The sequence below is a fragment of the Mus musculus genome, chromosome 2 (assembly GCF_000001635.26).
Source record: "Mus musculus strain C57BL/6J chromosome 2, GRCm38.p6 C57BL/6J".
In the NCBI taxonomy this organism is placed as follows: domain Eukaryota; kingdom Metazoa; phylum Chordata; class Mammalia; order Rodentia; family Muridae; genus Mus; species Mus musculus.
The window spans coordinates 160,774,658-160,796,911 of record NC_000068.7 but is presented as its reverse complement, the minus strand read 5'-3'; the positions used below and the strand labels follow the sequence as shown (position 1 = coordinate 160,796,911).

General features: G+C 43.4%; 2 protein-coding genes across 2 annotated transcripts in view; one reads left to right on the top strand and one right to left on the bottom strand.

Annotated features, from left to right (window-relative positions):
• Zhx3 (zinc fingers and homeoboxes 3) overlaps nucleotides 1–22,254 on the top strand; it is a 102,544-nt gene that overhangs the window by 76,079 nt on the left and 4,211 nt on the right. The window contains exon 3 of the mRNA NM_177263.3: nucleotides 14,533–17,511. Coding sequence (NP_796237.2) covers nucleotides 14,667–17,511 — 2,845 coding nt within the window. The 5' untranslated portion in view covers nucleotides 14,533–14,666. The remainder of the gene's footprint in view (nucleotides 1–14,532; nucleotides 17,512–22,254) is intronic.
• Plcg1 (phospholipase C, gamma 1) overlaps nucleotides 21,152–22,254 on the bottom strand; it is a 44,451-nt gene continuing 43,348 nt past the window's right edge. The window contains exon 34 of the mRNA NM_021280.3: nucleotides 21,152–21,562. Within this exon, the coding sequence (NP_067255.2) occupies nucleotides 21,544–21,562 (19 nt within the window). The 3' untranslated portion in view covers nucleotides 21,152–21,543. The remainder of the gene's footprint in view (nucleotides 21,563–22,254) is intronic.

Here is a 22,254-nt window from a genome sequence, read left to right as displayed (position 1 = left end):
ATGTACTCACTGATAAGTGGATATTAGCCCAGACACTTAGAATACCCAAGATATAAGATACAATTTGTAAACACATGAAACTCAAGAAGAACAAAGACCAAAGTGTGGACACTTTGCCCCTTCTTAGAATTGGGAACAAAACACCCATGGAAGGAGTTACAGAGACAAAGTTTGGAGCTGAGACAAAAGGATGGACCATCTAGAGACTGCCATATCCAGGGATCTATCCCATAATCAGCCTCCAAACGCTGACACCATTGCATACACTAGCAAGATTTTGCTGAAAGGACCCAGATATAGCTGTCTCTTGTGAGACTATGCCGGGGCCTAGCAAACACAGAAGTGGATGCTCATAGTCAGCTATTGGATGGATTACAGGGCCCCCAATAGAGGAGCTAGAGAAAGTAACCAAGGAGCTAAAGGGATCTGCAACCCTATAGGTGGAACAACAATATGAACTAACCAGTACCCCCCCCCCCCAAGCTCGTGTCTCTAGCTGCATATGTAGCAGAAGATGGCCTAGTTGGCCATCAGTGGAAAGAGAGGCCCATTGGTTGTGCAAACTTTATATGCCCCAGTACAGGGGAACGCCAGGGCCAAGAAGTGGGAGTGGGTGGGTAGGGGAATGGGGTGGGGAGGGTATGGGGGACTTTTGTGATAGCACTGGAAATGTAAATGAAGAAAATACCTAAAAAAAAGAAAAGAAAAGAAAAAGAAAAAGAAAGAAATAGGTAACTCCAAACTGAAAAGAGAGTAATAGCTATCCCTTCTCCTATCTTGGGGGCTAGGAGACAGTTTATCAATATAAAATAGTGGGCAAAGATGGCTTTGAGGAAGAACAAAACAGGTCATTTAGGCAGAGGATGGTATTTGGTTTATAGGTCTAGGGTTTTGTTCTCAAAATTCTAATCACATGTACCAGCTTGGCCACCAAACTTCGCTTGTATTCCATAGTATAATGTGATAGAGGCAGAGTGATAAAACTTAACAGATTTTGCTCAGATAAATCTTGTTGAGGAGGAACACTGTGCTTGAGAGTTTGAGGCAGTGTACAGTGCAGCAGAAGTAGGGGTGGGTCTGGGATGAGGCTGTCGGTTGTGCCGGGCAAGGGAACTAAGAAGGGAGTCAGAGAAATTGCTGTCCCAGCCACACTCTGTGCTTGCAGCCTGACTTGACCCTGACTGGCTCACTGCTGTGGAACTAGAGCATGGTCTTTGTGTTGTTTGACCATTAGGTATATACTGTCCTAGTAGCGGATTAATATGCTCCAGGCCTTTCTCTTATTACTCCTTAAAGACATGGCAGAATATGGGAAAGTGTGTTGCATGGTTCCATGCTCTAAGGGGTGACTGAGCCATTTTTAAACCTTGGGCCTTTTACACCTAGAATGAAGCATATTCCCCTCTCCTGCCTACACAACCCCTTCTCATTCAATGTGTCCTGTTCTCTCACTCACAGGATGTGAACTCTGCCTGGTGTCCTTAGGGACATTTGCTAACTGTTCTCTAATGTTCCCATTTATTTATTTATTTATTTATTTATTTAATGTTGTTGTGTTTGTTTGTTTGTTTGTTTGTTTGTTTTCCAAGACAGGGTTTCTCTATATAGTCCTGGCTGGCCTGGAACTCACTCTGTAGACCAGGCGGGCCTGGAACTCAGAAATCCACCTGCCTCTGCCTCCCGAGTGCTAGGATTAAAGGCGTGCGCCACCACTGCCTGGCTGCCTTTTCCTTTTAAGTGTGCCCATAGAACTATGAGCTTCAGGTTTTACCTGTGTCTGTCTGTTCCTCTCAGCAAAACTGTGAGACTCATTTAGAATACATCATCTTCTTGGCAAGGTGAATCACATGCAAGAAGTATGTATATCATGAAAATGAACTTGCTTGCCATCTGCTACCAAGATGACTAAAGTTATGGAGAGGAGTATAAAAGATTCTTTTTAAAGAGTGGAGAGATGGCTTAGTAAAGAGTAGTTCCTGCTGCTCTTCCAGAAGATCTGGGTTCAGTTTCCAGTACCCACATGGCTCCTTACAATCTGGAACTCCAGTTCCAGGGATCTAATACCCTCTTCTGGCTTCCAAGGGTACCAGGCATGCATGTGATACACATATATGCATGCAGACAAAACACTCAAACATTCAAAATAAAAATAAATAAATCTTTTTTAAAATAAAGGATTTTTAAAATTCTCATTTATTTTGAGAAAGAGTCTATTTATGTAGCCCAGAGGGACCTTGAATGAATAATTCTTTAGCCTCAGCTTCCCAGTTGCTAGCTTTACAGGCATGTAAACCTTCATCCAGCCGGCAGAAGGTTTCTGGCTGAATGCCTTTTGTATTAAAAATAATAATAATAATAAAAGCAAAAATAAAAAAGATAAAGGCAAAAGAAGATATATCTTATGAAGAGTAAGCACAGCCTGTTAGAATTTGGGATGTAGGGAGTAGTGAGTTGCATAGTTTTATGTCAGTTTGACAGATGCTAGAGTCATTTGGGAAGAGGGACTCTAGGTTAAGAAAATGCTTCCATAAGGCAAGTCTGTCAAGCATTTTCTTAGTGATTGATGTAAGAGGGTCCAGCACACTGTGGGTACCACCCTTGGGCAGGTCCTGAATGACATAAGGAAGCACACTAGGGGATGGAGAGATGACTCAGTCGCTAGGAGCACTGACTGCTCTTCCAGAGGTCCTGAGTTCAACCACATGGTGACTTACAACCATCTGTAATAGGATCTGATGCCCTCTTCTGTTGTGTCTGAAGACAGCTACAGTGTACTCATATACATAAAATAAATAAGTATTTTTTTTAAAAAGAAGAAGAAAGCAGGCTAAGGAAACAAGCCAGTAAGTAGCACTCCTCCATGGCCTCTGCTTCAGTTCCTGCCTTGTTTGAATTCCTGCCTTGTTTGAATTCCTGCCTTGACTTCCCTCAGTGATGGTTTGTTACCTGGAAGTATAAAATGACATAAACCCTTTCATTCCCAAATTGCTTTTGGTCATGGTTTTGTCACAATAATAAAAACCCTAACTAAGACAGAAATTGGTACCGTATTATGGGATATCTCAACATGTATATCCTGATCCTATGTTTCTAGGAGGACTGTGGTATTAGTGAGGAAGGGCTGTGTGTAGCATTAACTATAACAGAACAGAAGCATGTTGTTTCCTTACTTTTGTACATGATAGATACACTTAAAAAATTCGGCAAATTCGTATTATTTGGCAGATGGTATTATCATGCCTCAACACGAAGTGCTCACCTGCCAACTTTGGTACAACTGCTGTACCAAAGTCTGAACTCAACATTCAGAAGGCTATTGGGTGATACCAGTGTTGACTAAGTATGGGAGTTGAAGTTGCCTTTATGGTAATCCTTGTTCCAAAGGGAGTGCATGGTATATGCTTGATAATAGAAGATATAGTGATAAATGAATCCTATAGTAACTTTGTACATTTGTCTAAGTTTTATCATGATTTGGATCTCAGATATTGAGAAGCATGACTTCAAGAATGTTCCTTGATCGAAGGACAGTTATGTACACCAGAGGGTGCTATGCTTCAATGTTCATACCTTCTTTTTTGTTTCTTATGGTTAGTTGTTAGAAGCTTTGAGGAGTAGCCAGTTGAGAAATGGCTCTCAACAAAGGACTGCCTGAACACGCCCTTCTCTTTTGCTGCTTTCCAGTCTAATAAGGGGTTCAGAAATGCTACACCCCACACTCCCTGGGTCTGTTTCACTGTATTCTAGTTCTTAACTGTCAGGTTCTTTGTTAACCTAGACAACTTTTTTTTTTAAATGCTGCAGCTTAAGTACTTTTCAATATTCTGTCTTTGGTGGAAATGGAGACCATCTGGTTACTGTTGTCTGTGTAATAACAATGATTGAAAATGGTTATTAAGTCACTCTTTAGCCTTTTCTCTTGTCTAGGCAAAGTTGTCTCTGTTCCTCTGACCATAACCCATAAATCTCATTTTCTAGTCCTTTAATCATGTTGGTGGCTTTCTGTGGAAACTACATCAAAGGCTCATTTCAGTGCCTCTATTCTGGTAAGGTCTGTCTGGCCATCAGTATTTAATGGATATGGAATGTGGTTTTAGCCATCCTGTTTCTGTGGCTAGTCCCCAGGCTTCTAAGCCAGTCCCAGTCTTCTGACCATTAGAGGCTATTTTCTCTAACTCTTCATTGTGACACATTTGAAATACTTTTGATTAAAGTGTTGATTGCAGCTTGTGAATGACTCTAGCTGTTGATGAACAGACATTTCAGCCTAACCTGTTTGTGTGAGATCCTTTTCTGTCTGGTTGTGACTTCCATGAGAAGCTAGTCCTTCCCTGTATCTTTGTCATTGTAGACTCAACATCTATGAGTGTATACTGTGTGCTCAACTCTGCTAGAGATTGAGGCGGTTAAGAAGGAGGAGGAGAAGGAGAGGGCAGAGAGGCTAGTACTTTCAGGAACAGGGACTTAAGTGTGGCCAGGCACGCATGGAACTTTACTGCATAACAGTAAGTCATAGAATCCACATGCTCTGTGGTTCTATGATAGATCTTGGAAAAGACAGGTTTGCAGAAGTAGGAAAAAGATGAGTGGTTTGCAGTGGGAGGAAAGGATAAGAAGGTAAACACAGCATGATGCTGCAATAGTGAATACAGTCAATTTTTCCAAATTCATAAAGTATGCAAGTGAGCCCTACTGTAGACCGTGGGTCTAAGCGATCATTAAATATAGAAAATGCCTTGTTTTGGTGGAGGACACTCATAATTCCGGAGCTCAGCGGTCAAGTGCTTTCTTAGCATTCGGGGAAGCCCTGGGTTCAGTTCCCAGCACTGAAAAACGAAGTAGAGCAGAGACAGAGTCATTTTGCCACACATCTGTCATTCCAGTCCTCTGAAGATGGAGGCAGAAACATCACGAGGCTAAAGTCATTTGTGACTGTATAGTGAATACAAGGCTGCCTTAGGCTATATGAGAGCCTGTCTAGGGGGGAAACCCAAGCAAAATAGATCTGGGCATAGTGGCACATACCTATAATCTAGCATTGAAGCAGAGAGTTTGTAAGTTCCTGGGATACATAGTAAGATTTTGTCTCAAAGAAGGAAGAGGGGAAAGGGAAGCGAAGGGAAGAAAGGATGGAAGGAAGGCTAGGAAGGAGGGAGGGAGGGAGGGAAAGAAAATAACCAGAACAAGGAAAGAAAAAGAGAAAGAAGCTTAACTAAGTTAATATTAATAATATATTTTTATGGGCCAGAGAGATGTCTCAGTAAATAACAATGCTTGTCGCATAAACCTGAAAATCTAAATTGAGACTCTAGGACCCCTGGTGGAAAGGCAGAGCTAAGTCTGAAAGTGGTCTTCTGACTCCAACAGGAGTATCCCATGCTCTCCCATGCAGCTTTTCTTTTACAAATATGTGCATATGTAATATGTACTTACATGTATATGCAACAGTAAGTAATTTATATATTTTATTTGACCAGATATAGTAATATATTAATTGTTTTAATATATAATTGGTTTAACTTTTTAGATCTTTTATCCTTTGTACTATGTCTTTGCAGTATTTTACACTTACAGAACTCTGAATTTTCACATTGGCTACATCGTGAGTGTCTGGTAGGTACATGAACACCTGCAGCTAATGGCTGCTGTGTTGAAGCAGCCAGGTTCTGAAACCTGAGTGTGCTCCACTCACAGGCCTCCCTAGCCACCGTGTTTCCCTCTCCCCGTGTTCTGTAATAGTAGGCAAAGCGAAGGGGGAAGAGATCTCAGAATCAGTTCATCCCACAGTGCCTCCAACTGCCTGCGGCTCCATTCACAGCATCTAGGGTAGTGCTGCCCAGTACAAATATAGTAGAAACTGTATGTGTGGTTTTAAATGTTCTAGCAGTCCAACTGAAAAACAAAACAAATAAAGCATTATTTAATTTATTTAAAATATAATTTCAATATATATCAATATTAAAATTGTTAATGGAAACATAGATCAATGGAATAAAATAGAGAGCTCAGAAATTAACAGGATACACACATAGTTGATCTTTGATCATTCTTTTTAGTGGAAAAAGGACAGTCCTTTTAACAAATGGTGCTGGGAAAACTAGATATCCCTGTGCAGATAGATAAAGCTAGACCCTTTCACCATGCAGGAAAAATGAATGCAGTATGGATCAAAGACCAAATTAAAAAATTAATACTATAAAACACTTTGAAGACAACACAGGGGGAAAAAATCTGTATTGCATTAGATTAGGTAATGTTTTCTTATCTATGACACTGAAAAGATAGACAGAAGGTGATAAGACCAATTGAACTACTTCAAAATCTTGAGTTCTACTTATCAAGGGACACATTCAAGAGTGAAAAGTGGTGTGGTGAGCTGTGCCCTGGACTGTGAGCCACAGCAAGTCCCTTCCTTCAGTGCCTTTGTCAGGAAGTCTGTCACAACAATTAGACAAGTAGGTAATCCATGTTCTCAAGCTGTTTTGGTCAGAGAGGACAAAGCCTACTAATACAGCACATAGGGGAAGAACGGAGCAGGGCACATGATGTGGGAGTGACAGGGAGATCTCTGCTTGGACATCTGGTGCAGTGCTCTGAATGTTTGTGTCCCCCAAACCTATGCATCGAAATCCTAACCCCCAGGGTAGGATGAGGAAGTGTAGCTTTTGGAAAGCCATCGGACCATGGAGAAAGAAGCCTAGTGAGCAGTACTGGTGCATTTTAAAAAGAGGCTGGACATGACTATGATCTTGAAGAGCTCTGGGAAAATATGGAACTTTACTGATGAAGTACAGTTGGGCCTGGTAGTTTGATAGAAGATCAGAAGTGGATTTTGTAGATGTATCCTGACTCTTAAGCTGAGCAACCCATTGGATGGCATTTAAGGTTGCCTATCAAGAAAGAAATGGTAACCTTAACAGCATTCAGAACACACCTCCAGAAGTGAGTGTGTACTTTAGAGTTTGGCCTTTGCTTCTAGAGACTGGAGCCTGTACTTCTGCAACTTTTCCCTGATGGAGCACTGCCTTTTTCTGGATGAAGGAACTAGAACTTTTTTAACAGAAAAGGCAAGAAAGGGCTCAATAGCTTTCTTCCCCCTTTGACAAGTAGAATAAATTTAAAAATTAACTTGTTGAGTTTGTTGTTCTTTATAAAAAGAAAAGGAAGCCAGGGATATGTTTAGTGGAGGCACAGTATGGTATGGGAGAAGGCGGTGCCTCTGCTGACCCATGCTGAGGCATCCCTTCCCCCTGAGGTACCAGCCTCAAGACGAAGGTATACTATAAAATAGAGTTTATTTAGGGCATGGAGAGGGGAGTTGAGGGGGGAGTAGAGACAGAGAAAGGTAGAAAGGGAGAGAAAGAAAGAGAAAGAGTAGAGGAATGGAGTAGAACCTGGCCATGAGCACATGGGGGCGGGGGATAGGGAGACTAGGGACAGAAAGTAAGGGAGTAAGAGCAGGAGAGTGAGAAGGGGGCAAGTAGACCCTTTTATAGTGAGTCAGGCATACCTAACTGTTGCTAAGTAACTGTGGGGTAGAGCCTAGAGGAAATGCCAACAGAGTTCACTTAAAAAGAAGACAACCAAACTGTCATTAAAAAGGACTAGGAAACAAGCTTTAGAGGAAGCTAGTTTAATGACAAGAACTAAAAGATAAGGCCAGCTGATGACACCTGCAGCTGCTGCCCCACCAGCATCATAGGATTGGGGAGGGAGGACTAAGGAAAAGCATATGTTTATTCACTTATGAACTCCTATTTCGAAGCATTATTCACAAGAGTTAAGAGGTGGACACAGCCTAATGTCCACTGACAGACAAGGAGATAAAAAAGAATGTGATGGATATAGAGAGTGGAATATTAGTCTTCAAAAGGAAGGGCATTGTGATACAGTATTACAACATAAAAGGACATTGAGACAGCTGAGTGAAAAGAACCAGACAATAGAAAGCCAATAGTTTTTGTACTAAGTAACCCTGGTTAGTAGTAACCCTGGTTAGTAGTAACCCTGGTTAGTAGTAACCCTGGTTAGTAGTAACCCTGGTTAGTAGTAACCCTGGTTAGTAGTAATGTCGGCAGATGATGAAGGTACAGACTGCGTGTGACTCTCATCTGCTTGGACTACATCCTGAACTAGGGCTTCAGCTCATGCGAGCTATAGTGTAAGCCAATACAGATAGCGCTGTGCTATTAGAATTCTTTTGTTGTTGTTGTTATTGTTGTTGTTTTTGGTTTTGGTTTTTTGAGACAGGGTTTCTCTGTGTAGCCCTGGCTGTCCTGGAACTCACTCTGTAGACCAGGCTGGCCTCGAACTCAGAAATCCGCCTGCCTCTGCCTCCCGAGTGCTGGGATTAAAGGCGTGCGCCACCACGTCCAGGTATTAGAATTCTTAACTCCATGCCTAGATCCCATTTATCCATGTGTTTAATAACTAAAAACTATCATTATATGCCAAGCATTGTGTGACATGGTAGAATTTGAAGAGGAAAAGGTCAGAAAGTTTGGAAGTATTAGGAATGTCTGCCTGAATGACCAGGGCCTGTGGTAGGATAATCCCTGTCTGCCCAGCCCAGCAGTGCTTCCTTAAAAAAAAATGAAACAAGATTTTGACATAGATGTGGGAGGTATCACAATGGTAGACACGGTTCCCACTGACTTCTCTTCTGGGTGAGCTGCAAATTGAGGACTTCTTTCATTTCTAATTGCCACATTTGGAAAAGACAGACACAAATTTTTATGTGCGCAAAGGACTGAGGATATAGTTTGGTGATTGGCTGTGCTCAAAGAACTGATCCCAAGAGAGTCTGCAGAATGAATTGAAGGTGCTTACACTGCACAGGCAGTTACTAAAGTGTAAGATGAAGACCTTCAACCATGAGACAAGTCAAATACAGAAAGAACTTGTTGGTTGTGTAGTAAACAGTTAAGTTATCTGTGCCTACCAGGGAGATCAACTAAGAAAGTAAACATCACAGTTGTGATCAGCTGAGCCTTGTTGACCCTCATAAGAGCCTGCAGAGCAGGCCATGTGAAAGTCTATCTGGGAAGGCATCTGGGCTGCACCCTTTCCCCCTTCCTCAACAGTGGGTGCTTCTGAGTTCCCTTAGAGCTATGGCTTTAACATGCAGGCAAACACAGATTGTGTTTGGGTACTGCATCCTGTAGGGGCAGTGCCCATGCATAGTACTACAGCATCTACCCCCCTAAAGTTTGTCAGCGTCGAGATATTTGGGGTATATAGGAATGTGATTTACCATCCCTGTCACCTATTTGAATGATCTAAGGCTCAACCCCACTAGCCTACTACATTCTTACTTGTTTCTGTAGCAATTAAAAGTTCTGGGAAATGTGTCATTTTAGCATTTGGTTAAATTTAACTTTTTTGTTTTGAATCCATAGAATACTCATACTGTTCTGAAATTAGGGGGTCCATGGAGGCTAATGGTTAGCTAATGGCAGTATAAATGTAGTGCCTTTGTATTTTTCACACGTGCATATTATTCCACTTTCTAGATATGCTATAATTGATTTGACTGTCTCTTTTTGATAATCGATTAGGTTGTTTCTCATCTGTTGTTGTCCCAGTGCTGGCTATGTATTCCATACTTTATATATGTGTGGGTTTATCAATAGGCTGAGTTCCTATTTATACGAGAGTGGCTGAGTTGAATAAAAGAGAACATTTCCATTTTTGTTTTAGTGGATTTTATAAATGGTGAGTGAGCATATCTATTTTTGAAGCCTTACCCACTGGATATAACCTCAGATGTCACTGGTTTTTCCCAAGCAAGCAAAAGAAAAGCAGATAGTTCTGTATTCCTCACAGTGATAGAATGAAGTGCTGTACGTCTGATCTTGTGGACTTTGTAATAAGGTCAGTGAAGACAGTTGTCAATGAGACTAAGTCTGTAGGATGAGGAGGGATGCTGGATTTGCAGGGTGAGCCAGGGAGGGCTTTTATTTTCTAAATAAATGTTCTTCAGAGATTCTTGTAAGCATGCCAGCCTGCAAGCTATTTAACTTGAAAACTATGTGGCTTACACTGGAAATTTTCAATTAAAACAAAACAAATGTAATTTCAGAAGTAAAAGCACATCCAGAACAAACCATTTATAATGCTTTAACATCTTTTAGTTTAAATTTAATAAAGTAATTTACTTTTGTATTTGAAACAAAATTTAGGATTCAAGTCTGTTTCCCAGTAACAAATTTACTTTGAAAGCAGCTTTCTCACACCTCCGTGGAACAAGTGCTGGCCACTTGCCTCTTCTGCTACCCTAGCCTTGCTCCCAGCCCTACCCCAACCCCTTAAGTCTCACCCCACTTCCTGTATTTTTTCTGTGGGTTTGAGTGGGTTTTGGCAAAGACTAGAGTCTTTTTCACTGGGGACATTGGCATTTCACAGCCTCTCTGCTCATTAGCAGTCTGATCCATTTGCTCCCCAAAACACTTGGGAGAAAACCAGCTCAATCTAGTTTCCTCTAGAACAGATTCCACTATCAGCAGCTCAGAGCTCCTTTTGCTTTCTGCATGGTGCTTACTAGTTCCAAATATGTTTTGGTTAATAGTAATACCATCATCCTACTCACCAAGTTGAAGTCTGTCTCCATTCACATGGACACAGAACACATACCCTGTACTTTCAAAAGAGTTTTCAGAACCCAGCTACCCCTCATTGCCTCAGTTTCTCCCAGCCTGATGCCAGCCACTGTCGTCTCCTGCCTGGACTTCTTCCATATTCTCATAGATGCCCCTGTGTAGCCTCTGGCTTTTCCCAGTTTGTTCTTAGTACAGCCAGTGACGCCATGCTGAACTAAACACAAGGCAGATCCTGTTAGCCCTGTATTTAAAGTCCTCCTTTGGATTGCCTGTCTCAGAGAAATTTTAACATCATTGTCTGTCTGCACTATCCCACCCCCACAGCTCTTTAACCTGGTCTCTTTCTGCCCTCTCTCTGCTTCTGCCACCATTTCAACACCTACTGCCAGATGCTATTTCTGCCTGGAATATACTTCCCCATATACACAAGACATCTCACTTCTTCATGTCCCAGCTGATGTCCCAGGGCTGGGAATTGAAAACGGCCTTGTACACGTTAAACAAGTGCTTTTCCATTGAGCTATGTGCTCAACTCCCAGCTCTTCTTTTAGGACTGGGTGAGTAGTCACTGTCTGAGACAGTGCCAGTGAACAGGCCCAAGAGTAACTGCTGAAACAAAGCAGATACTTTCCTGAAAGTGCCCCCTGGAGTAACACATTTTCTCACATTTCATTGATTACACCTAACCTTGGTTAGACAGGGAATTAATTCCAATGAGTCTGGGAAAGTGAGCCTCAGTATTAATGGTCCTAATAACCATTAGCTTCTTGAGTTCAGAGATGGCATAAACTTAACAAATCTAACCTACATAAAGGTATTTGTATGTGTGCTCACTATATAATACTATTCTAAGACCCTTTCCATTGGTGCTAAGTATTGAGCTCCTTGTCTCTGGAGATGCTCAGACAATGACTGTTCTAACCACCAAGTAGTGGTGCATTGAAGGAACCTCATACAGAGGCTAGGCTGGCTAGACTGAGTCTTTAAGTAGCTCTGATTCTGGGGCCTCTGTGTTTATAACATGCTTGCCCTTCTGAGCTTGAAGAATAACGTAGCATTCGCTTTAGAAGTGATAACATCTGAGTGGAACAGGCTATTTCTGTTGGTGATTTGACAGAAACAAGAATTGTTTGAGGGGTGAAAGCAGAGAGCTTAGGCCCTGTGCTCTCGGTTGAATTTTAGTTTTAAATGCAGAAAGTATTAAGACCTATACGCACTCAGTGGGTTAAACTAGCTCAGCTCTGGGCTCTGCCATTCTTTACCACTGGCAGACATAGGGTTAGACAGATTTGAACTTTGTGTAAGCTCTTTATTTTCAACAGAACTCTGACTACTCCAACCAGCAGGTCTGCTGTATTACCACAGTCTTGCCCACACACACTCCTGATGGAAGATGGTTTCCTATGTGTGCTGTTCCGTTGTAGCGTGCTGTTGACTCATTCTATCCCACTGTGACAGTTCTCTATTAGCTGTAACAGGAAAAATACAGCTTATCTTCTTTTTTTATTATTTTATATCATTTTTTTCCTGTGCATGGGCACACATGCCACAGTGTACAAATGGAGGTCAGGAGACACTTTGTGGGACTCGTTTTCTTCTTCTACGATGTGGGTACTAAATATAGAGCATGTCAGGCTTGGCAGCAAGCTCCCTTACCTACTAAGCCATCTTGTTGGGCCACTGCCCCTCATCTGACAGTGAGAAAAAAGTAAGAATCATTCTAACATTGAAATACCCTTCAGGCTGGTTGATTTTATGACAGATTGACACAGCTGGAGTCAGCAGACAGGAGGGAGCCTCAACTGATAAGGTGCCACTGTAAGAGTCGGCTGTAGGCAAGCCTGTAAGGCATTTTCTTAATTAGCAATTGATGTGGGAGGGCCCAGCCTATTGCGGGTTGTGCTGTTCTGGTGATCCTGGGTGCTATAAGAAAGCAGTTTGAGGAGTTGGAGAGATGGCTTGGTGGTTAAGAGCACTGACTGCTCTTCCAAACATCCTGAGTTCAAAATCCAGCAACTACATGGTGGCTCACAACCATCTGTAATGAGATCTGACGCCCTCTTCTGGTGTGTCTGAAAGACAGCTACAGAGTACTTAAATATTCGGCTGAAGCGAGTTGGGCTGGAGCAACCACATGATGGCTCACAACTATCTGTATAGCCTTGGCTGTCCTGGAACTCACTCTGTAGACCAGGCTGGCCTTGAACTCAGAAATCCTCCTGTCTCTGCCTCCCTAGTGCTGAAATAAATAAATCTTAAAAATAAAAAACAGAGAGAGAGAGAGAGAGAGAGAGAGAGAGAGAGAGAGAGAAAGAAAAGGAAAGGAAAGAAAAGAAGAAAAGAAAAAGCAGTTTGAGCAAGCCAGTAGTAAGCACCCCTCCTCCCTGGTCTCTGTATTAACTCCTGTTTCCAGGTTCCTGCCCTGTTTGAGTTCCTGCCCAGACTTCCTTCAGTGGTGGACTACGATGTGGAAGTGTGAGCCATGTAAACCCTTTCCTCTCCAAGTTACATTTGGTCATGGTGTTTCATCACAGTAGTCCTTACTAAGATATCCTTTAATGCTTTTTAAAAAAGAAAAGTCAAGTCACGTCGTGGTGGCACACGCAGGCAGATCTCTGTGAGGTTGAGGCCAGCCTGGTCTGTAGAGTGAGTTCCAGGACAGTTAGGGCGGTTACACAGAGAAACCCTGTCTCAAAAGAAAAAAAAAAAAAAAAAGGAGGAGAAAGAATAAGACATAAAGTAGAATAAAGAAAAAGATGGGAAGAATGACCACCACCCACCAAATCCACTGGAATAACTGTCAAAACTCTGAACCATGCATAAGGAGATGTGAAAATAAAAGGGCTGTGTGTGCTGTAGTATTATATATATATAGATATAGATATAGATATTCAGGGTAAATGTAGCCTACAGGGAAAATGGACTTAATCAGAATGAGACCTTCTATGATGGGCATATCCTGTCCTCCTCCTTGCTTCTGGAGTTGCTACACCTGCACCAGCCTCTTTCCTTGTACCCCTCCCGTACCCATTTCTTGAGAATAGACATTGTTTAGATCTGGAAATCCCCTACTTTCCCCTTATCCTTTCCCCCCTGAGGGCCTATAAAAACTGGGACCCCTTTCCCCTCGTGGTCAACTCCTCTACCCCTGTGTGGGATATGAGTTGTCCCCAGAGCTCTGACTTTCCCCAAATAAAGCCTCATGTGGTTTGCATCAAGTTTGGTCTCTCGTGAGTTTTTGGGTGTTCACTATTATCCCGAGGCCTGAGCGAGGGGCTCCTCTTGGAGTCTTTCACTGGATGTGTGAGCACCCTCTGATCCTTGGCTTGCCTAGGTGACAGTGTCGTAGGCACAGGGAGGAACTACAGCTTTCCCATTGTTGGGAATACAGGTGGTAGGACAACAAGCAGGAAAGACAGGCTTGGCTCTTACACCCTGCCTGCATCCATACTGAAACTTGACTTGGTCTCTGGGCCCAGTTTGAAGGAGACAGAGGCATTGTCATGTTCTTGTATGTGGGAAGACTATGAAAAGAAAAACCCTTGTTGGCCCAAATGTTTAAACAGGAATTACACTGGGTCTTTTGTTCTCAGTCTAAACTGGTCAGAATTAATTTTTAGACTCAAAAAGAATGGTTCTCCTTCCCTCCTCCTTTCCTTACTATAAGCTGAGTTACTTAATGCAAAGATATAGGGAGATGAACAAAGAAAAAAGTGTACAATTTAAACATATCAAATGGTACAGAGCATCCAAGCTCATTCTCAGGACAACTACCAAGGTGTTCCTGCCTTACAATTCATAGCTAAGAAGCACACCAGCTCCTTGTGAACACTCACAAGATATAAAGTGAGCAGTATGTGATAAGGGGCCTGAAAAACAGATAGATTCAGAGACTGTAAGATCTTCATCATACTTTTTTTCTCTTTTTCTCCAGGCTTAAGGAAAAGTGGCTTTCTGCAAATAACTGACAAAACTGACCTTAGAAGCACTTCCCAGGGCCTCATGGAGTAGCTGGAATTTGTACTACAAGGCTTTCTTGCCTACTGGTTACCTGAAGTGGTTGTCGCCATGGCCAGCAAAAGGAAGTCCACCACCCCATGCATGATCCCCGTTAAGACCGTGGTGCTGCCGGGTGCCAGCACAGAGCCTCAGCCTGTGGAGTCTCTGCCTGAAGGTCCCCAGCAGGATCTTCCCTCAGAGGCACCTGATGCGAGCAGCGAGGCAGCCCCAAACCCCAGCAGCACTGATGGCTCTGCCCTGGCAAATGGGCACCGGAGCACTTTGGATGGCTATGTATATTGCTGTAAAGAGTGTGAGTTCAGGTCCCAGGATGTGACCCACTTTATAGGACATATGAACTCAGAGCACACAGACTTTAATAAAGACCCAACTTTTGTATGTACAGGGTGCAGTTTCCTGGCAAAAAACCCTGAAGGACTTTCCCTGCATAATGCCAAGTGTCACTCAGGGGAAGCCAGCTTTTTGTGGAATGTGACCAAGCCAGACAATCATGTAGTAGTGGAGCAGAGTGTCCCTGACAGTGCTAGCTCATCTGTCCTAGCAGGTGAGTCTACTACGGAAGGGACTGAAATCATCATTACCAAGACTCCAATCATGAAGATAATGAAAGGCAAAGCTGAAGCCAAAAAAATCCATATGCTTAAAGAGAACGCTCCTAATCAGCCTGGGAGTGAGGCCTTGCCTAAGCCATTGGCAGGGGAGAGAGAGGTTAAAGAGGGGGACCACACTTTCATCAATGGGGCAGCTCCAGGCAGTCAGGCATCTGCTAAGTCCACAAAACCCCCTCCTGCTGCCAATGGGCCCCTGATAGGAACAGTGCCTGTCTTGCCAGCTGGTATAGCACAGTTCCTCTCCCTCCAGCAGCAGCCCCCAGTACATGCCCAACACCACACCCACCAACCCCTGCCTACATCCAAGACCCTTCCGAAAGTCATGATCCCCTTGAGCAGCATCCCAACATATAATGCAGCTATGGACTCCAACAGCTTTCTGAAGAACTCCTTCCACAAATTCCCCTACCCAACCAAAGCTGAGCTCTGCTATTTGACTGTGGTGACCAAGTATCCAGAAGAACAGCTTAAAATCTGGTTCACAGCCCAGAGGCTGAAGCAAGGAATCAGCTGGTCTCCTGAGGAGATTGAAGATGCCAGGAAAAAGATGTTCAATACAGTCATCCAGTCTGTGCCTCAGCCCACAATCACAGTTCTAAACACCCCGCTTGTTGCCAGTGCTGGCAATGTACAGCACCTCATCCAGGCTACTCTCCCAGGTCATGCTGTGGGACAGCCTGAGGGCACAGCAGGGGGGCTGTTGGTCACTCAACCACTGATGGCCAATGGGTTACAAGCATCAAGCTCATCTCTCCCTCTGACAACTGCATCTGTTCCCAAGCCAACTGTGGCACCCATTAACACTGTGTGTTCAAATTCGGCATCAGCTGTGAAAGTTGTCAATGCAGCCCAGTCACTCCTCACAGCATGCCCCAGCATAACTTCCCAAGCTTTCCTTGATGCAAACATCTACAAAAATAAGAAGTCTCATGAACAGCTCTCGGCTCTGAAAGGAAGCTTCTGTCGGAACCAGTTTCCTGGGCAGAGTGAAGTAGAGCATCTGACCAAAGTGACAGGCCTCAGTACCAGAGAGGTGCGGAAGTGGTTCAGTGACCGGAGATATCACTGCCGGAATCTGAAGGGCTCCAGGGCCATGATGCCCGGAGAGCATGGCTCTGTTCTCATTGACTCTGTGCCAGAGGTGCCCTTTCCCCTGGCATCTAAAGTTCCAGAGGTGACCTGTATCCCAACAGCAACCTCACTAGTAAGCCACCCTGCCACCAAACGACAATCTTGGCACCAGACCCCAGACTTCACACCAACCAAATACAAAGAAAGAGCCCCAGAGCAGCTGCGAGTCCTAGAGAACAGCTTTGCACAAAACCCACTTCCCCCCGAGGAGGAGCTGGACCGCCTAAGAAGTGAAACGAAAATGACTCGAAGGGAAATTGATGGCTGGTTCTCAGAGAGGCGGAAAAAGGTGAATACTGAGGAGACAAAGAAAGCTGATGGGCACATGCCTAAGGAGGAGGAGGAGGGTGCTGAGCAGGAGGGTAGAGATGAAGAGTTGGCCAATGAGCTGAGGGTCCCTGGTGAAAATGGCTCTCCTGAAATGTTTCTTAGCCATGCCTTGGCAGAACGGAAGGTCAGCCCCATCAAAATCAACCTCAAGAACCTGCGGGTCACTGAAGCCAGTGGCAAGAGTGAGTTTCCAGGGATGGGTGTCTGTGAGCCTGAGGAAGATGGTTTGAACAAGTTGGTAGAACAGCCACCAAGCAAAGTAAGCTACAAAAAGACCGCACAGCAGCGTCATTTGCTTCGGCAGCTCTTTGTCCAAACACAGTGGCCAAGCAACCAGGACTATGACTCCATTATGGCCCAAACAGGGCTGCCCCGGCCAGAGGTGGTACGCTGGTTTGGAGATAGCAGGTATGCCCTTAAGAATGGCCAGCTCAAGTGGTACGAAGACTATAAGAGGGGAAACTTCCCACCAGGTTTGCTGGTCATAGCCCCTGGCAACCGAGAGCTGCTGCAAGATTATTACATGACACACAAGATGTTGTGTGAGGAAGATCTGCAGACCCTCTGTGATAAGACCCAGATGAGTGCCCAGCAGGTCAAGCAGTGGTTTGCTGAGAAGATGGGTGAAGAGACCCGGGCTGTGGCAGATATAAGCAGTGAGGATCAGGGCCCTAGAAATGGAGAGCCTGTGGCAGTTCACAAGGTGCTGGGTGATGCCTATTCGGAGCTGTCTGAGAACAGCGAATCATGGGAGCCAAGTGCTCCTGAGGCCAGCTCAGAGCCTTTTGACACTTCAAGTCCCCAGTCTGGACGTCAACTCGGTAAGGAGCTCATGGGATCTAAGCATGGCTTTTCTCTGAACCTGAGGGAGGGTACAGTCACAGAGTAGGTACAGGTGGCAGGTACAGCTACCTCTAGAGCATTCAGACCAACTGCAGAGGAGTGAATGCCAGGGACAACTGGCAATAAAAGCCATAGAAGTAAAAGCTCAGAATTGGACTTTTGGTTTTGGTGCCTCTGTTTTTTTATTTATGGTGATGTTTTTGTTTTAAATCCATGCAGGGGAGAGAACATAGTCTTAAAGAGAGAACTTAAAGGGACTCCTGTGTTTCTAACCATTTCTTAGCATGGATTAAGACGTCATGGGAGTCACAGAGATACCATCTGTATGAAGACAGGGTTAGGGAATTTAACTCAGATTGGCAAGCAAAGGAGAATATTTCAATGGCCTCATTTGTATGTGTGCCTGGTACTCACAAAGATCAGAAGAGGGCATCAGATCCCCTGGAACTGGAGTTACAGGTGGTTTTTGACTTGCTGTGTAGGTTCTGGGAACCAAGCCTGGGTCTTTTGTAAATAGCAAGTGCTTTGAACTGATACACAATCTCTCCAGCCCCATTTTTTTTTTTTCATAATGAAAATCTTGTCTTAGATTTGTATTGTTTTTACTGATATAGAAGAGATGTTTATTATAATGGAAAATCACCTTGTTTTAAGGAATATGAAATTCAGTACTTAAGTTTTGCTTTTCAGTTTCTCAGGATGATGGTATTTTGGTATTCAGAAGTAAATTTGATTATTTTAAGGCACGATTATGAAGCCGTGAACATGTCACACCAATAGTTTTGATTTTCATGCCGGACAGTGGTGGCACAGGCCTGTAATCCCAGCACTCGGGAAGCAGAGACAGGCGGATTTCTGAGTTCGAGGCCAGCCTGGTCTACAAAGTGAGTTCCAGGACAGCCAGAGCTACACAGAGAAACCCTGTCTCAAAAAACAAAAACAAAACAAAAAAAAGTTTTGATTTTTCTATAATTTTGGTCCATGAGTTCCAGATTCTTCACTGTCTCTCTGCATTTGTCTCCTGGTGAAATGCCCCATCCCAGAGAGGCTAGAACAAAAGTCTGGAGAGGAGAGTGTTACAGAAGCCGAAGGACTGGGTCTCTAAAATGATAGCCTGGCCAGCTGGCTCACAAGAGGGCAGAGGCAGCTAGAAATGTCTGTGGGATTAGACAGCTGTGCGGGTGGGACCTGGAGACTGCTGCTTCTGTGTGGGGTTCTAACCAAGTACAGCACTTTAACCCTGAGGTTCCATGGTATTTTCTGGACAGTGTTTCATTGTTTACATACAATGCATGGACATTGTTGTTTGCTTTGGCCTAGGAAATCCTAGTTCCCTGTCTCTACTTATTTTCTACTTAAGACCTCTAAAAAAAATCCACAAAATGCTTATTCTTTTACTGAATATTCTTGATTTCTTTCAACACCTGTTTTGAAATACTATGCTGTTGCTTGACTTATTTAAGGAAAAGGAGATTTCCAAGTATGATGGTTGGGGGAAGAGTTGCCACCAGCGAGCACCTGTGGGTGGGTGGGTATGCCCTGTCCCCTCCCCCTCCCTCTGAGTCTCTGACTCTGTATATGCAGGTGTGTGTGCCTGTGGAAGGCAAGAGGTCAACCCCTAGGTATCTTCCTCGGTGCCATGCAGCTTGCTTTCCAAACAAGGTCTCTGCTGGGACTTGGGGCTTGGCCATTAGGCTAGTGGGTCATCAAGCTCCAGGGATCCACCTGTCTCCATGTCCTCAGCATTGGAATTCTAAGTATGTGTCATCATACCTGGCTTTGGTACAGGAATTCTAGGGAGCAAACTTAGGACCTTATGCTTACAAGGTAAGTGCTTTACTAACTGAACCATCCTCCAAACCAGAAAGCTTACTGTTTCATGCTTACCACTAAGATGAAACTCAGCTTTGCAAAGCAAACAGGGGGCAACACCTGGTGGCACCCAAGTCTCTTGTCACATTAGGCATGTGAATGCACAGTGAATGCCACTGATCTCTCCAGTTCTAGTCACATATGCACTATTGGAAGAATGCCTTCAACATCTCACAGTAGCTTTTGTCCCCTTATTTCTTCTTTCCCTCTCCTTCCCTCTTTCCTTCTCCCAATTTCTTTTTTTCTGTGTATATATCTGTGTGCATGTGCATCTAAGTATGGAAGCCAGAGGTCCACATTGAATGTCTCTTCTGTATTGCTTTTATTCTTTGAGGCAAGATTATTCACTAAACCTGAACCTAAAGCTCACTGACTAGATTGGCTGGCCAGTGAGTTTCCGGGATCTACCTTCCTCTACACTCCTGCCTTCACCCTCTTAGAGTGTGTGTCTCTACTTACAAAAAAAAAAAAAAAAAAGCTTTGGGAGTAGGTGGGTTGGGGAGCAGGGGGAGGGGAGGGTATAGGGGGCTTTGAGGATAGCATTTGAAATGTAAATGAAGAAAATAGCTAATAAAAATAATCTAGAAGTGAAGGAATTGTTATGTGGGCTAAAAAAAGCTTTTATTGTATTTGTCATTTGATAATTTTATGCATTATAAAGTTTATCGGTTACTATGGCACTCACTCTCTCTACTTCCCAGTTCTACTCACAAATTCTTGTCCCTCTGTTTTGGTAACCCACTGAGTTTAAACAGGCTCCTCCATGTAACCATGCACTTAGAACTGTCCATTCAAGCCTGGTGGCTTCTCAGTGGACACAGCTACCTCTCCTCAGAATCCATCAGCGGCCAAGAGTTCAGCTTTGTCCCATGAACCCTTCCCCAATCCACGTGTATTGATAGACCCAGATCCCCCCATTTAAAAATTAATTTTGATTTTATGTGTATTGGTGTTTTACCTGTATATGTACCACATGCCTGTCTGATGCCCTTAGATGACAGAAGAGGGCACTGGATCCCCTGGAACTAGAGCTACAGATTGTATGCTACCATGTGGATGCTGAGAACTGAACTTGGGTGCTCTGCAAGAGTATTGTGTGTTTTTAACTGGTGAGCCATCTCTACAGCCTCCTAGGCCCAGTCTTATATAAACCAAGTAAAGACAGATGCTGTGAGATCATTACTGCATTGACAATGCCAGGCTCAAAAGACAGCATTTCACAGTCCTTGTGCCCTGGCTCTTCTATACTTTTACCCTCTCTTTAATGATGGATCTCTGAGCTTTAGAGTAGGTAGAATAAACATCCTGTTTAGGGCTGAACACTCAACTATCACTTAGCACCCCGAGCAACCATTTGATTAGGCATCTTGTTGCTGTAGCAGTCTAACTAAAAAAATACTAATAACTTTTCCGCTAGGGCCTAAGATTTCCTTAGCCATGAGTTTTTACCAAACAAGAGTTCTCTTTTCTGTGAGAAAGCAGTTGTTTATACATAGAACAGTTATGTCACTATTGCACTAGCGAACACATCTTGCCTTACAGATTGATATTGTAGTTTGTAGGATTAACAGCTATATAAGACTGTTGGTGCCTTTTCTCCTTCAGCAGTATATATATATAGCATCTTCAGCACTATAGAAGCTAGCCAGCTTGGAAAAAGCTTCCAGCTCAGTTCCAGTTTGACTTCTATACCTTACAACCAAGGTATATGGTGTCTTACAGTAATAGAGTCTTATCAACGAGTTCTGATGGGCAACCAAGAGGAATGACAGTGGCTTGTATTTTTGTGCACATCTCTGGCTCTATGACCAACAACTCATAAGGCATTATCTCACATTTGGCCTCACCAAAACAAAAAAACAAAAAACAAAAACAACCAAACAAAAAACTAGCAAAGCATCCTGCTGAACATTCACAGCATCCTGAGGTGAGCATGAAGAGGCTTTCCTGGTTTGGTAAATGTCTGCTTTCTGTGCAGCAGTCCTCTTTCAACACAGCAGGCAGCCTGGGAACTATGGCCCAGGTTGCTGGTGTGGCTTATTTTTGCCAGAGGGTAGTAATGACTTTGTCCTCCAAAACTTGCAGCTTGCCGCATTTTTGCCATCATAGAGGCCAGCATCTTCTTAGCCACTGGGTATTTAAAGAGAGCACTTCCACCTTTTGGCAAACCAGACATTTAAAGAATCTTATGTTTCCACAGAGACAACACAGCAGAAACTTCAATAACCCCACATATGAAGAGTACACACTTGACAGGAAGTTTGGAAAAAAATCTCAAAACAGATGGCTCCAGCCCTCACTGAGCAAAAATTATCAATTCTGGAGGCTAAGAGAATTAAATTTTGAGTTACCACATACCATACTTAGAAGGTCCAGTTTTCAATAGAAAATTACAAAACAGAAAAAAGAAAAAGTATGTCCATTAACAGAAAAAAGAGATTGACACATAGCTTCCCTTGAAAAGTCGAGGCATCGACTGGAATCACTGATTAAAGATCTTAGATCTGCCTTCAATCTGCTCAGTGAAATACAGGAAACCATGAGAAGAATGACGAGAAATCAGGGAGAAAATGGATCATCACAATGACAATGTTAGCTAAAGAGGCACAAACTATAATAGCAAACACACTCTAGAGAAAAACAGTATAATCACTGAGACGAAAAATTTATTAGGCTAAGCAACCGATTTGAGCAAGAAGGAAGGGGTCAGAGGATTTGAAGAGATGATGAAATTACCCACAGGCACAGAAAACAAAATGGATAATAAATAGAAACTAAAGGGGCCTGTGGGACATAGATAAACACGGACATGTGTTGTAGGAATTCTAGGAGAAAGAGACAAAATATCT